This window comes from Netta rufina (assembly GCF_964035555.1).
Source record: "Netta rufina genome assembly, chromosome: 4".
Taxonomy (NCBI): Eukaryota; Metazoa; Chordata; class Aves; order Anseriformes; family Anatidae; genus Netta; species Netta rufina.
Window position 1 is genome coordinate 75,061,157 of NC_140127.1, and position 16,943 is coordinate 75,078,099.

The 16,943-nt window shown below is 49.9% G+C and overlaps 1 protein-coding gene across 2 annotated transcripts in view; it reads right to left on the reverse strand.

The window, feature by feature from the left end:
• Positions 1-15,468, reverse strand: part of GFRA4 (GDNF family receptor alpha 4) — a gene marked incomplete at both ends in the record, with an annotated part of 64,400 nt that extends 48,932 nt beyond the window's left edge. For both annotated transcript variants that reach the window (XM_084286604.1, XM_084286603.1), the window contains one exon: positions 15,429-15,468. In XM_084286604.1, coding sequence (XP_084142730.1) covers positions 15,429-15,468 — 40 coding nt within the window. The remainder of the gene's footprint in view (positions 1-15,428) is intronic.
• Positions 15,469-16,943: the final 1,475 nt, after the last annotated feature.

Below are 16,943 nucleotides of genomic sequence, written 5' to 3' on the forward strand. Positions count from 1 at the left end.
CATGAATCCGGGCTCCTGCACTTCTCCAACAACCCTCCCACTGCTGCCACAAGGAGGGAAGGAGGTTGAGAAACATCTTGTAGCCCTGTTGACCTGACAGCAGCAGCACGACATAAGGTTTTAGCATGGAAATATTGACCCAAGCAAAAAGAATTCCAGCAGGGTAGAGGCACATCTGTGTTAGACTCAGTGACTCCCAACTGCTTTTTCTTGTAATTTTAGTTTTTTTTTCTTTCAGACTATCTCAGGACTTTTTACTTGGGAGTAGAAGGAACCTCTTATATATCTGTTCAACTTTCCTTTTTTTTTTTTTTTTTTTTTTTTCCCTTTTTTTCCTAGAAGATGTTACTCCTACAGCTTGGAAATTAGGGGCTGTTTTTAGACCAGATAGAGTGAAAATGTTGCCAGTGGCTCTTATAACTCCTGCTATGCCAGTACTCAAGAAGATTCTCAACAGAGGTAGACGCTGGATGGCACAGGGTTCAGATGTGCAGGATAGGAGGTACTGGGCCAACGTTGGGCTTCCTTCATTTCCTCCTTCCACTTCTGATATCATTTCAACACACTTGGAAAGAACCTGTCCCAGTTTTCCATGGATTCTTTTTTTCTGCCATAAGAGGAAAATAATTGAGATTGAAACTACTTCCCCTAATTCTCTCACTATTTTAAACCTGAAACGCTGCCAAGTTGCTGCTTGGGAATTACTCAAAGGGCTGTAGCTGCCCTTCTCTCCTGAAGGCCAGGCTCCTTAGCAGGACTTCAGCACACCTTGGGAGATATCGGCTGGTCACACAACCTAGCCCAGCTACAGCCTCTACTCAATCAGAGATTCCCAAGCGCTGCTGTGCTCTCTGCCCATTAGAAATGCTGAAGTCAGTAAAGTCCACTATGTTTTTTTAAGCCTTAAAAAAAAAATAGAGTTATGGTAGAAAGGAGATACTTTCTGCCAAAAGACAAATGACTCCAAGTGGCTTCAGATAGTTGAAAGACTTGTTTTTGCAGAGGAAGGAAACAAGATGAAATGATTTCAAGCACCTTTCTTAAACCAAGAGAGAGAGTACACAAGCCCCTTTACTTGCTTCAACTGTCCATGGGCAACAGAGTTGCCTAGAACCATTTGGCTTTGCCACCCTGATGTTTCTACCAACTAAGGTTACAGCAGCCTCAAAGAGAGCAAGCTACGGGGAAATCATGGCTATAGGCTCCACTGAAGCAAATTCACCCAAGGTCTGAGTAGGCAGTCATACAGTAGGTAGCTGGCTCTAGACACATAGATGTTCATGAACGTACCTCCTTGTTAGGACCTACCTCTCCTAGAAACATCTGAGAAGGTCAATGCCTTAATGTGTTACACACATCTCAATATTCTGGAAGATATTGTCCAAGTCCTAGTGCTGGTCATCCCCAGCATCTGAAAGCAATCTCATCTAACATGAAAGCATTTGTATTTCCTCTAAATGCTTTGTGAAATGGAGCAGTTTTGGTTAGTTACAAAAAAAATGATATCTTTCCATTGTCCTTTCTGGCCCCAAAGTTTCCGTGTTTGACACCAATCCTGTCCTTACTCTTTGGTGACTCAATCACTTGTTTTTCCAACAAACCCTTTCTCAAGCACTGGGTTTATATTCTTGAAGCTCCTGCATTGTTTTTTCACAAGCTGCTCTGGCTCATGATGAACATGGAAACCCAAGTGTCTGGGGGTGGTTAATCCCAAAACATCCTGCCCTTATCACTGCCAACCTGTGCAAATTATCTCCAGGTCAACAGGTTGTCTAGGTGTAAACACATTGATTAGTGGGTATGAGGCTGCAAGGGGGACATAGAAGTAAAACCAACAGCAGATCAGACAGGAGAACAGAAGAGAAAATCCCTATCAATGCTTGTGAAGAAGCGGGACACATCAAACAAGGACTTACCCAAGCAAAGCTCTGTGTCCCGTGCATTTTGTCCATTTGTAACTTGGCCTCAGGGTGCCCACACTAAGAGAAATGGCTGAGAAATAGTTAATTCCTGATGGGAAGTGTTTCTTTGGAAACTGGGGTCCAAAATTGCTTCTGATGGCACCCTGGGTTTTACCGGTACCAGTGAAAGAAGCCGGACAGTACCAGGTCTTTGGCTTTGGGGTCAAAAAGCACACTGTGGTTTGTGTGTGCCCACAAGTTTAAACCTTGCTCCCCATCAGCACAGGGCACCTTTGCCCACGTGTCCTGGGTTTTTGTCCCCTCCTAGCTGTGCTGAGACACCGAATGGTCAGGAGGAGCCAAAACCATGCCAGCAAGCTGGTAGATAACCAGATCGGACAATGGCAAAATAGGGCTTAGGGATACTTCCTGGCCCCACTGATGATTTCACATCTACAAAAGTGGAGCCATTTCATGCCTATAAGTGCAAAACTTTAGATGTGTGAGCCAGGAGGACGTGGGAGTGGTGTGAGAGCATGCCTGAACGTAACCAGGGTCACGCATTCACACGTATGTGCTCGCTGCGAGCCTGCCGTCCCCATGGGGAACCCGTCTCGTACTAAAAATGCTTTTGCGTTAATGCATAAATTAAAGTATGACTGCAGTAATAGTCAAAAGGGAGCCCAAAAGAGAACAGAGAAGATTGATTATGTGCATATTTTAAGTGCTTTGTGTCTGTGAATGTTTATTTGAAAAATAAGAGTGAAAGAGAAGCACTGACACCACAAATAAAAATAATATAGGGAAATACATCTCTTTTATTATTAAATTATAGATTAAAATAGGAAATGTGGGGGAATATAGAAACATATATCTCTTTGTGCAGGCTTTCTATAACAATCAGCATAAAATAACGTAGCGGTACCTGACAGCTTAAATAAAGATAGGAGCCTGAGCTCCTATCTACGCATTTATCTCCTCTGATCCAGACAGGGTAAAGAGGCATAAAAGGCTCAGATAATAGCATCTTTTCTGCACACCAGCTCCCAAACGATAGGCAGATTTTATACTCGGTTACTCCACATAATGTCAACATTGTTAGAAAACAAAAGCACCATGAAGGAACATATTTTTTTCCCCTCCCTCTCTTTCACCCTTTTTTCCCTTAGATCTTTTACCTTGTGATTTCTGTACAAAACGCTTTGGGCAAGCATTTTATCCCCCGTGTCTGGGGATCAGGCCCCGAATTTGCAGGGCAGCAGGACATGGGACCATGGGCACGAGAAGTGAGGCTCGGACGGGTGCGCACAAATCATATGCGCGGAAGGGGAGGCAGCAGCGGCCAATTCACTTAATCCCTGTCCCTTCCTTGCTTCAAGCTGTCACAATAACTATTGTGCCTGACAGCTATCGACCACCGCTTGCCATGCCATTAACCTTTGCCACCCACCACGTCAGATGACGGAGAACAGGGGGGTCACATCTGAGCCGAGCAGCCTGCGGGAGGTGCCAGCAGAGTCCCGGCACGTGCCCAAATGCCTCCTGGAGCTGCCAGAATGCCTTGCTCTACCTGGGCACTCCCTGCTGTCACATTTTGTCCAGCAAGGAGGCCTTCACCTTGGGAGGATTTTCCGTGCTCTGGTGGGTTTTGCACTGAAGATCAGCCTGTGCTTTCCCTGCTCCCTGCACCGCCACCAGTTGCTGGCTGCCCCCTGCATCCTTGGCATGTCCAAGGGGACACTGTGGTGAGCAAACCCATCCTGGGGGAGCTCCTGCACATTTCCAAGCTAACATCCATCTCTCTGGAAAATGCAGCCCTCCTTGGAAGATAAAAATGGCACAGGAGCAAGGTCCTGAGCACCACCCAAGAGACAACACATCATATTATGTCCACAGCTACTTTGTGATGGTTAAGGTCTACATTTGTGATGTTTAATGTCTATATTTGTGATGGTTAACATCTACAGGTCCATCCTTCCCCTTTGGCATTGCTCAGCTGTTTTTACCTCCCAGGAGCAGTTCTGAACCTACGTAAAGCTCTCACTTTTCCTTTCCTACCCAGGCTTGCAGGCTGCATGGATCAATTTTATGGTAAGAGGCCTTGGGCTCCCACCAGTCCTACCCAGCACTCACATCCATCCCTGGAGGCCATTTCTGAGCTCTGCAGACCTGTATCGTGCACTCTACTCTGTCTCTGCCTTTCCCACAGCCACTTTCACACCTACCTGTGGGACCTGAGCATCTTTGGAGACTTGTATGGAACCTATCTAACCTTGCTGGGGGACCCATAAGTTATTCGGGGTGGACAGACTGGCATGTCTATGAGCTCTACTTAGGAAACCACAGGCTGACTAACAGCATAATTAACTTGTTTACCTTCAGCTGGATCAACTCGTTAGTTCCTACTAGCCTGAGGGGTTTTCTCCAGGGACTCCTATATTTGGCTAGTTGATTTGTTGTGAGAAGAAAGAGTGCTTGGCATTTGCTCGGGGAGACGGGGAAAAGTCTTGGCAGCAGCTACTTTCATTTTTTGGAAAATGCTGAATTTTGAGTCCCAGCATAACAGAAGGTGACAAGAAGAATGATTGTCCAGGCCAGACTTGGAGCTGGTCCCTCGGGGAGCTGCCCCCGAGCTCCTGCCTTCCCCACCTCCATTTCCAGGGAGGATGGGGCCAGGTCTGAGGGACAGGGAGGTTTGGGGAGAGGTAGGCAGGATGCGGCCAGCTCTGAGGCACTGAGAGCAAGGCGGTTTTGCTGGAGAGAAGCTGAACCACCTCATCACCTGCTAACAAGACACAGAGCTCGGGGCTAGCCAAGGCTCTTGGCTGACCCAGCCTCATCCCTCACCGAGCCACCTTCCAAATTTCCCCTCAAACAACCACTAAGTCCCTTGGCTGGGCAGCTCCATCCTTCCGTGATACCTTCAGTATGAGTGTGGGGTGTGTGGGGTGCAGGGAAAAAGAGGATGAAGGAGCTCTGCCCAACCTCAGTACACTTCCAAGTGTGCCAGGCAACAGGGTGACCCTGCACCTGGTGACACTGTCACTGTCTTGGAGGATGACCCCTTGTTCATGGATGCACTTAGGATGTGGAGATCCTATACACGGATGTATTGTTTAATCCTCATGGCCAAAACCCATGGCTCTTCCAAAAAACAAAACAAAACAAAACAAAACAAAAAATAAATAAATAAATAAATAAATAAATAATAAATAAATAAAACAGTTGCATCAAGCTTCAAGCCTAACCCAAAATGAGGTCTTTCAATTTCCTTTTCCAGCAAAAGTGAGAAAGGAAAACAGCTTAGACATTTTGCTCCTAATGCTCAGCTTAAAACTTTTCTTTCCTTTGCTTCACGCTGTTGCTCTCCCTCCTCCCCTCCCTGCCCTACAGAAGTGTGACTAATCCTCTTCCTTCCCTTGCACTGTTACCTTGAAGGTATTTATAGAGCACGAGCGTGTTCTCTCCCGTGTCTTTCTCCCCTTTTCAACTCCGGATAAATCAAGCTTCTTCAGACTTCTCTCATGTGTCTTATCTTCTGAGAGGTCACGCTAACTGCAACGGCAAGCCAAGAAAAAGCTTTGGTGCTGGAGAGGACACTTGGGAGCTGATACAGCTGGGGCAAAAACCCCACGAGAAACTCCTGATGGGCTCGCCGAGTGCGTGCACATCCCCGGCCCCTTGCCAGTGCTGCCTGCATGCACCTGCTTGCGTTAGGAACGGGGATTTATCTGCTCCCAATCAAATTAGGCAGCACGACCGTTTATTTTACGTTATCTCGTGTCACTGACAGCGTTCTGCCTTCTGAGCTGGAAAGAGCAGAAAGGAAGATGAACGTGTGGGGCTGAAAGGGATTAAGCTGAGGCACATTTGCCCAGCAGCATCTGCAGGATGGGTCTGAGCAAAGGGCAGTGGCTGGGAGGGAAAGGGTGGCCTCGTGCTGTGTCTACATTAGGTAATTAAACAAAATCAAGGTGCTGGTCCAAATGGCCCAGAGCTGCTTTGTCTGTGCTATTAAACTCTCTTCCCTGTCAAAGCAGAGCAGCCACATGCAAGCCTCCTGCTGCTAATGGTCCTTGGCTTGTGCTGGCTCCTGACCAAAGCCCACGAGATGGCTAGTTGGCCCCGGCCAAAACCATTTCAGGGAACATTTGGTGTTTTAATAGGCTTGAAAATCAAGTCCAGTGTCTCCGAGGGCTTCTGGGCACTGTGTGATTTATTGGTGGCCTCCAGGACCCTCGGCAGAGTCACCAACTTCAGGTGCTTCCAATCACTGCTGTGGCTGGAGCCGTCAGGTCTGCGAGAGAGCTGGGGATTTCCCATTGGATTTCTTTCCTTCTCTTTTAACTGTGGGAAAATGTGTTCACTGAGAGAAAAAATGGGGTTATCAAGTAGAAAAACAAGGCACTAAATATTGTTTTAGTATTGCTCTCCTTATTTTTTTTTTGGTTGGTTACACTGAAATCATGGCTCCTTGGCTGTTCCCTCCATCACCAGCTGCTCCTTGGGGAGGAGAAACCTTGGTGGCTTAAAAGGAGTGCATCTCACTGAACTAAAGACAACTAACAAATCTGGGAAAGGGCTAAAATTGTCACCTTGAGTCTCTTTGTAATCTTTGGAGGCAATACAGATGTGTAGAGAGGGTAAAAGCTCCTCTGGACCCAGCAGATTAATCCACATTAATCCAGGAAAAGTTCAGGTGAAAAGCAGGTGGGATGAAACCCAAACCTGCATTCTGCTGGGACCATCTCCAGTGAGTAAGAAACAGGTTTTCTTCCTGCCCAGTGACCCTCCAGGAAGACCAGTTTCTCTTTTTCTAATAAAAGTTGGTAAAACAGAGCAGAAAAACCTGAGATTTCATTCTAGTCCTTGTTTTTTGTCCCCTGGAATTATCTTCAACAAGCATTTTATTTTCTGCACTCTATCTTTTATTGCAGTTTTTACTGTCCCCTATTTGCCAGTGTTGTTTGGGAGCCAAATTGAACCAAAAGCCCGGTATTTTTCTGTTTTCCAGCCTGCTCTTCCATCAGAGGCTTTTAGTTTTTGCCCACCACGGCCTCTCCCCTGTCTGCGTGGCACATCCCTGACTCCAACCCCTTCTCCTCAGAAGCTCGCGCCTCTAATCCCGGCACGGAGCAGGACTGCTGATCCCCATGCAGGGGATGCAGGCAGATTTTCGGAGCAGATTAGTCAGCGGCTGCACTTCAATTCAGTTCCTGCGTGAGCACCGAAATAAGAGCTCGGTGGCTGGTGTGAGCAGCAGGTGCTCCTGAAAGTCGCCTTGTTTCTGATGCACCGATGAGTAATTTTGATCCCAGCTTGTAGTTAGCTGCTTCACACAAATATCCCGGGTCAAACACTGCACCGTCACCTACCTCTGCCTCGCAGTAATTCATCTACCATGAAAACATCCCCTGTTTTACGCTGAGATGCAGGGAGTTCGCATCATTTTCCAAAACCTGAGAGACACCCAGGAACAGATGCCTTAATTCCTGATCCTGGGGGACTGCAAATTAGGAACATTTTGGAGAGTTCCCTGCATTCCATATTGCTGTTTGTTAGAGGGGTTTGGTTTGGCTGGTTTTCCTTATGTTTGTTGGTTAGGTTTTTATTTTTTTTCCTCTATAATTTTTCCTCCATTTCCAATTATAAGTCATATTTCTGGTAATGCAATAGTATATATGGAGCCCAACAAGAGGCCTGGGCCCCCTTGAGTCAGGTACTTAATTACAAACAGGCTTTCTAGCACACGTTAAGGACTGGCCTGCTGGGTCTGCAGGGAGGAAGAATGAAGCAATATCAGGAGAGGGAGATAAATTTCCTTGCATGGTTCCCATGGGGGTGGTAATTCAGGAGCTGCTTTACCCAGCACATACATAGCCACGCTCCACGCTGACGGAGCTGCCGCTTCACATCGCCTCCCTCACAGGCTGAGAGTCCAACTCCTAAAGTTTTCCTAGCTCCAGACTTGTTCAGACTTTTACAACCTTAAACTTTTTCCTCTCAGCTCCCAGATTCCCTCTCAAGGTACATCTGCAACCTCTGCCCAGCCCCTGAGGAGCCCTTTCTCCTCTGCTTCCCACCTCCAGAGCAGAACCAGCTCTGGACCATCTCCTCTTTCCCCTCCCCACACCTCCTGGTCCACATGGAGAGCTCTCATGCCACAAAATTAATACAATTCATAGAATCGTAGAATCATAGAATTCTTTATCTTTCTCCCAGTTTTTTTTCTTTTCCCCAAAACAGCAAGTTGGCCCCAAGGACAGACCAGGTCTTGGGGAAGGATCTTCACGTGAGGCTCAGGACATTTCCATAACTTTTTCCTTGCCATTACTGGAGAAATCATAACAAAAGGCACAGGCTTGCACGCTGAACTGGAGAAAACATGAGGTTTTTGGGGCACCCAACCCCTTTCAGGAGCTCCTTTGGACAGCATAGCTCATGGCTGTAAGATTTTTTAATGCCTACAAACGCCAAGCCTCAAAGGGATCCCATCATCTTCCTAAAGGGGAACCTGCTCTTCTCCCTCCCTTTAACAGATAGAAGTGGTCCTGGTTCAATTCCTACCACACAGCTCTATTTCCTCCTATCTCCTCCTCATCCCAGCTCCTCGGGAGGAGGAGAACAACTCCCTCACATCACCGTGGGGGTATCCTATGGGCTGTGGTCACGATGGCCCCCAAGCACTTCTTCCCACCCTAAGACTTTGCAAATGCCCCCCTCCAGAAGAAGAAGTGTCTGGGACAGACTAACGCATGCAGTTCAGCTCTCCAGCAGCCTCAGTGGGTTGTTCTCTCTTAAAGGAAGAAGAAACAAAACAATCAGAAGGAAAGAAAAAAAAAAAAAAAGAAAGAAAAAAGAAAAAAAGAAGCTGCTGTGAAATTGCTATAACTCGTGTGTCAAACCCAGGGCATAAATCAACTAACCCTTGCAAGGAGGAGCGTAATTCCTCGCCGTGCAGAGGAAACACTTAGGCAAACTCAGCCTTGTCTGGGGCTTTACACAAACAGGTCAAATGGCTTTGATTCATTCTAAGCCCTGTCTAATAATTCAGCGTGCTGCTTTGCTCTCCTCTCCATTAGGAGACGGCAAACACGCCGTCCTATCCTGCAGCCTTTATTACAGAAGATTCAGCGTGCGTGGATTGATGTCGCCTCCTGCCTTTTGTGACATCTTCTTAAGGTGCCTTCTGCTGTACAGAACGAACATCAAAGGGAAACTCAGGGAGCAAGGGAGGAAGAAACATGCAGTGCTGCAGGAGACATCTGCTACCTATTTCCAGCTTACAGGTAACGGAGCCAGCTGAATAACGCCTGAGAGTTTGCTGTGAAGGCTGTCATGGGGAGATGCATTTTTCTTCACATGCACGGGAGTTAAAATCTCAGAAGAAATACCCAGCCTGTTATTAAGACCTGTTTACCCAAAGTCACGGGGAGAGGCAGCTCTGAGAAGCTCTGAGTTCCCTCTCCAGGCAATTCTGAATCCCTTTGGCTGGAAGAGGGGGCAGGCTGGTTGCAAGCTGAAGGATCGCCTCCATCCAGCACCTGGGGGGCCTGGAGACCAGTTACTGGTGATACTGGTGAGCAATGGCCAGAAAGAAAGGCAAGGTACAATCATCGTGGATCTGATATTTTTGGAGGGTCCAGTATGGACAGGAGGAGAAAAAAATGAATAGAACAAAGCACTCAGTAAAGGCTGCTACAGGAAAAAAAAATAAAAAATAAAATAAAATAAAAAATCAAACCCCTTTAAGATTGATTTGAGTGTTTCTGTAAAACTCTCACGGACAGGACCACATGAACCCTGTACAAATGGTGGCCCAGGCACCAGGTTTGCTCCAAAAACTCACAGCCGTCATCCAAGTGAAGGCTCCCTTTCCCCAGGGGCTGTAGCTGCCCTGGGCTTCCTTTGCTGTGTTTAATCAAGGATGATGGGATTTCCCAGGTGGCTGCTGCGCAGACATCAGCCAGCCTCGTTTGATGCAAAACTCAAAGCAAAGCCTGATTATTTTGCAGAGATTGTGTTCAATTCATGCTCTCTGAAAGCACCCTGGAGTTCCCCCAGGAGATGAGCGTGTTCTGGACCCCATTCAGATGAGTCTCCAAACCTCAAATTGCGCAGACCCGGACTCCCAAATCTACTCCCCCTGCAGCCACCTGAGGAGTTGAGCTCTTCCCATGAGCACCCCAGTTCCTGGTGGGTTTTCCAGCCATTAGCAGCTAAAATCCTCCAAGGGAGAAGATATATGAAGCTTGCATGTGTGAGGCGTCCTGCAAACAAATAGCACGGACCACTTACGGTTAAAGTCCTGCAGCTTGGACAGAAGCATTAATGTTGGGTCCTGACTTGAGTTATGCACTTGGCCTTTTGTTCTTTGTACAAGAAGTAGGAAGAGTGAAAAGGAAAGCAAAGCCCAATGGTTTCTGTGGTCAACTCCCAGACCTTTAGCATCTGGACTTGCTTAAAACCCCATAACCGAAGCGGACAGCCACCCCTGTGGGGACCAAGAATAGATGGCTGGGCCCAGCCACGTATGAAAGATGAGCAATTTGATCCTGCTTTGGGAAGAAGCACCAGAAAGCCTGACTGGTTCTTTTCTCCTCAATAAACTGGACCCATGAACTTGAAACCAGCTGCCCGCACTTGTGTCAAAATGACCTGCCAACCCATATGTCAGCGGTAGCATGGGGAGCGCTGCTAATAACCCTGTCAAGGCACTCAGCAAAGGCAGGTATCACAGGCAGCTTTTTCCAGTTGGATCCAATAAATCAAAACCACAGCACCACTATTTTTTAACCGCGTCTTTCAGGCAAACTGCTTCCCAGATGGCTTCGGACAGGGAGAGGAGAGTGCGCACCGAGGTGCTGCCTGCAGAGGGACATCAGGGATTTGCACGGAGGGAGGGGAAAAGAGACAAGGCTCAAGGGTTTCAGGATACATTCAAAGCAATTCTGAGCTGGGGAATATATATCCAGTCCAGCAGGACACAGGGAAACACTTTTTCCCTATAAGAGGTGGACCAGGGGTCCAGAGAGGTTTTTTTTCAGTCTACATCTCTAAGCATCATTCTCCCACCCAAACCATCTCCTGCAGGCAGCTAAATCCCAGCTACCACCCCACCAGCTCCCACCAGGTGGACCAGAAAGAGCTTGGGATGTCCAGGACACCCCAGAGGCTATTCCTCGCCTTGCATGGGTGCCATTCCCAGCAGCAGGGAAAAATGAGGCACTGCTGGGCCCCTCGAGGCACATCTGCAGCTGGGGGATAGCTTCCTACCAGCTTAGCTTGTCTAAGATGCAGGGAGGTGCTTGGAAATACTCATGAAGACACCAGCCTGCCTCAACACCTGCCAAGCTCCCTTCAGCTCAGCAGGTGCCAGCTGTGGCATCGCTTCTTATTAGACCAAAATCCTGGAGGAGTCACAGGTGATTTCAGTGCAATGTGACCTTAGAAGCTGCCTTTCCTTCCTGCACTCCCATTTTTCTTCTCTGTGGCCGGGGAATCTCCTCACCCAGGGCAAGAGGGGGCTTTATTTTCTGCAAATCCTTTGTGCTCTCCATATAAATGTCCTGGGACCCTGCTCTCCATCACCTTGACCACCACAACCCCTCCTGGGCACACCTGGGCACACCTGGGCACACTCACCCACAGTCACACCAAAGTCAGTTTTCCCCCTGGTCCACCTCCAGGACCATCCACCTTTTCAAACCTAGCCTCCCGATTTCCAAGCACGCTTTCACCAGGAACCCAACCCCACAAGTCCCATGTTTGAGCCTTTACAGGAGTGAGGGCCAGCAGAGCTGAAGGGTGGTGGACACGTCCTGGTGGACATGTCCTGCTCCTGTACCCACCATCACGTGGCTCCCACCACCAGCCCATCCAGCCTGGAGGTCCACTGCCAGTTGTTGTTACCAGAGGGGATTTTGACAGATGTATTTTTAAAAAATGGAACTGTACTGAGCTGAAGATTGATGGGAACAAGCTTTTCTTTGTTTTATTACTTTTTATTTTATTTTTACATGAAATTGTGTCCTTCTATTCTTCTTTATTATTATTTTATATTATTTTTTAATTTTTAGCAGTAGGACTCCCTTTGAATTTGTTCTCTTACACCTTTAGGCTGAGAAGAAGGGGGTCCTTTTTTTCTTTAAAGAAGCAGAGGGAAAATGAAATCCACTGGAGGGGAAAAAAATCATGAATATCTTGGTAGCAAAGTATTATTTTTACAGAAACTTGACAAACTTTAGCCACACTGAAAGTCATGTTTAAAAATGACCAAGCAGAAAGTTATAAAAATGAACAAGTCTTGTGCAGAAATGATGAATTTCAGGCACAATAGACGCCTGTAAAAACAGCCAGGAGAGCAGAGAAGACATTTCTTTCTCCAAAAGCAAAATGAACTCTGTTCTCAGTAATTCACAGTAATTATTAGACTTAACTAGTACTAATTTTTACCCAGGGGTAATTATTTTTTTTAGGCTCCAGAGCCCTGGAAAAAAAAAGAAAATAATGTTTTCTGGGTGTGGCAATATCCCCGCGGAGGAATTTGCACGGTGTCGGGGGACAGCCTGTTGAGGGAGAAGTTTTATTTCTTCTCCGTGCCAGTACGAAGAGACATAAATATCCCGTTCTTATGGATGCAAATAACGGATTGCTCCCGTCAGAACTGACAAAGGCACTAATTTAGGGAGCGTTTCCCTCTCTCGTACACACAGATGCATTTTTTTTTTTTTTTGAGATTTTTTTGCTCTCCCTCTGGGAAGTGAGCTCCCGAACCAGGTGAAAACCCGCCAGCTGATCCCTCATGTTTGATTGCATCTGTGAAGAGGCCGTGGGAAACATATGCCAGAAATGATGCTAACTACCACGCGTGGTAAAACTTGCCAGGTAAACTCAGCACTTGTCAGCAGAAGACAGCCCAGATGCCGCTCCAGGATGCTGCCTTGCATCCCCCTGCTCCAGAAAGGGTTTGAAATGGTCTGACAGGGACTTTGCAGCAAACTGCTAGGTTTCTATCTTTGTCTCCAGCACATATTTTCATTGCCATCCTTTAATTATTAGTTTGTCTCTGCAGGGATTGATGTGCTCTCTGAATGCTGCACAAGACATCGACAAAGCTTTGGGGGTTGGTTAGAAGGATAGTCCTGAATCCTCATAAAATTAATTATATTCCTTATATTTATATTATTTCATATTCTTTATATTCTTTTTTAATCCAGAGTGTTGATTTTCCTCTGTCTTTACCTGACCAGTGTCCTGTGGGTGGGATTTCTAGCCAATAACACAGATACAGACAAATATCAGGGGACACCGAGGCAGCAATGAATGTCCCCAAAGCCAAGTCCTTGTCCCTAGCTGTGTGGTCTTACACTGCCCTTACTGCTGGAACTGGTACATTGTGGCTGCAGGTGAGACAGACCAGGGAGCTGATCTGGCTGAAAAGTGGCTGAAAAAACAAAAATGTGTTCAAATACTTAATTTTGCCTGGTCTGGCTCCCTCTGCGTGCCCCTTCCAGCAGGGAGCTGGGTGTGAAGTGACGGCAGGAGCTCTCCAGCCAGGCTGGTGATGGTGACACTGCCCTGTACAGCCTCGGAGAGCCTGAATTTCATCAAGCCCTGCCTCCTCCACCCGGCGTCATCCCCAAAATGGGGGACACGCACACCAAAAGCGAGGCTCCCCTGCTGTAGCCCACGTGTTTTTTTGGTATTGGCTGCAGGGGCTGCCAGCACCAGCCCAGCACCAGCAGCCCGATCCCCATGGGAGATCCCTGCACATGGACATGAGCAGCTTTTGTCCATCCATAACCCAAACACCTAGGAAACACCTGGAGAGCAAACAGAGGGCTTTGGATGGCATCTACTGAGTGCTGAGCCTGCAAGGGTCTAAAGCCAGTTTGGAGGTGATGAGATCCTTCTGGAGAGCCTGAGAGCAGAAGTCGACTACTAGCTGATGGCATTGCTCTGGTTGGGGTGAGAGATGATGAGCGTATCCTTAAATCCTCCCCACTAATCCCAGTTGCGTTGCTGACAATGGAGAGCTGGCCATTTGCAGGAGCTCTTTTCTCTCCATCCACTTTCTCTAGAGAAAATCAATCAGCCCACCAGGCAGTCAATCAGGCAGTCAATCAGTGACTCAGTCGATCCGAACCACTCGCAAAATGGATCCTGCAGAGACCTGGCCTCCCACCCAGATACCCTGAGAGCCCCCCAAGGAGGCTGGGACCTCCCCCAGCCCAGGCTCAGCTCCAGCCCAGGCTGCGAGGCAGGAGCTGAACCAGCCTGGGTCCTGTCCGGAGCCTGGGGCTCCTGAAAAGCTCCAGGGTTAGAATGGTCCCTTCGGGGGGTCGCAATCCCCCTCTACCTTCGGGACTTGCGAGAGTTGCTGCTGGTGACATCTAGTGACAGGGAGAGCGAGCACGAGGAGTTACCTGGAGCTCTGTCAAAGCCATCTCCGCTGAGAAAAAGCCCTCCCGGGGCTCTTGCCCAGGACCAGGGCCGGTGCTGGGGTGCGGAGGAGGTCGGTGCGGAGCCGGGATGTCCCAGCCACCTCCCTACACCTCAGGACCTCCTCCTGCCCCAGCGGCCACCAGAGGAGGACCTGAGCATCCTACCCCCAGCCTCCTGCTTCAATTAAGCACAGATCCTTGGCTTCGCCGCCTCAAACAAGAAAAGAAAAAAAAGAAAAACCCTAAGGGGAGCTGTCGGGGCTGCAGCCAAAGCGAGGCGGCTCCCAGTCGTGGCAGACCGCTTCAGGGGGCTGCCAGCTGGGGGGCTACAGCCCCTTCACGCTCGGTTAACCGGTCCCGGGGCCGGGGGGAGCCCCAGGCTTTGTCCCCGGGATGGGAGAGGGATGGGAGCGGGATGGGAGCGGGATGCTCAGAGCGCATCCGCGGTCCCCATCGCAGCGGCCCCAGCAGCATCCCACGGGGGACAGCGTCTCCCACCCGCGACGGCGGTCGCCTTACAGCTCGCGTGGGGCTGAGGGACATGGCTGGGGTCCTGGGAGCCCGCTCCCGGTGCAAAAAGCCCCGCAGGCATCGCAGTTCGGGGGGACACGGCTCGGCAAAGGGGCACCCGCGGCTGCCCGGGCGCTCGGCGCTGCGCACCCAGCGCACCCAGTGCACCCAGTACACCCAGTGCACCCAGTACACCCAACTCACACAGAGCACCCAGAGCAACCAGCATACCCAGTACACCCATCACAACCGGGGCTGCTAACCCCCTGACATTTCCCTGTTTCTCCATCACCCCATTGCCCGGCACCGTGCAAAATCCTCCAGCTCCCAACGCCGCCCCCCCCAAGCTCCTCTTCCCCGGCACGAAGTGCGTTCGTTCCCCGGGTCCAGGAGCCACCAGCGCACTCAGGACCATCCGGAGCGACAGCAGGATGGGTCCCGAGCAGGCACGACAGAGAGCCGGGTGATGCTACCGGGGGGGAGCTGGCGAGTGGCAGCCCGAGAGGGGCGACCACGGTGTCCCCCCAGTCAGCCCCCATCAGAAAGTTGTCCCCCCGCGCTTCCTACTCACCCAGGAGGATCAGCGTGCAGAAGTAGAGGATGCCCCTCATCCTACCGCTCGGCACGGCTCGGATCACACCGACACGGCACGGCACGGCTCGGCACGGCTCGGCACGGCTCGGCACGGCTCGGCACGGCACACCTCGGCCCGTGCAGGCGGTGCCGGAGGATGCGCGGAGGCTGGGCAGGGCGGGAGGCGGCCCCCGGCCCGGCCCTCCCGGGGCGAGCGCTCACGGCCGGCCCCGGGTCCTGCCCGCAGCCGGGGGGCTCCCGGCGGCCGCGCTCCCCCGCATCCCTCCGGGGCAGCAGCCTCGAGCTATCCCTCTTCTTCTTCTTCTTATCCCTCCTATATTATTATTACGATCATATATTTTTATGTTATTATTATTTTTTATTATTAGTACTCTTTTCCTATCCCTGTGATCGTAATTATTATTTTTTTTCCTTTTTTTCCTTTTTTTTTTTTTTTCCCCTCCCCTTCCAGCAGCAAACTTCCAGCCCGAGCGGCGGGGCAGCCCTCGCCGCCTTCCCCGGGCTGCCTCCGCCGTCGCCCCCGCCTCTACCGCGGCCGCGGCCCCGCGGGGAGGGGCTTGGAGGCCCGGCCTCCCTCCTCCCCGCCTGCCCGGCCCCCGCCCCGGGTCCCCCCCGGGGGGGTTTCCCCCCCAGTTTGTGGATTTTTGGCTCCGGACAGCCCCTGCGCATCCTTGGGCATTTGCCGCACCCCCCGGTCCCCGTGGGTTTTATCCCTCCCTGGGGGTCGCAGCACCCCACGAGCCTTCATCTCTTTGCAGCCCCCCCCCGGGCACTTGCTGGGGGTGACAGCAGCGGCTCTGTCCCCTTGGGAGATGTGTCCTAGAGCTGCTTGCTGCTGGAGGTACAGCCCTGAAAGTCCTGGGCCAAATCCTGCCCCCACTGCAATCAACAGCACCTGGGGTCCGTCCGCTCCAACAAGACCACCTGGATCTCCTCCCCACCTCTGGGGGTGCAGGTTATGTGCTCACACCCCCATAACCCTCCATCCAGACCCATTGGTACCCAAAAAATTATCCAGCCCTGGCACGAGATCCTTTGCCATGGCCCCTTGGCCCTTCTCCCACCCCCATCACCCCAAACCCTTCAGCCCTATGTCCCCGCAGGTGACCCCCCTTTAGGAAGCCGAGCAGCAAAACCTGGCTCCTCCAGCCACCTCTTAATCTTTATGATGATGAGTGAGCATCATTTCGCACTACCTCCATTTCATGCATGGAGAGGCTGCGACACAAAATGTGAAGTGATGTCTTCAGGTTCACCCAGTAATTAGCTGACCAGCAGAGTACCGAGCCTCGCTCCCAGCTCAGCACCCTGTAAACACGGCCACTCCTCTTCTTGTTCTTCATCCTAACACAGCCACGACCTTTCAAAGGTCCTTCATTCTTTTTTCTTTTTTTTTTTTCTTTTTTTTCCCTTTTTTATCCTTTTTTTTTCTATTTTTCTTTTTTCTTTTTCCTTTATTCTTTTCTTTTCTTTTCTTTTCTTTTCTTTTCTT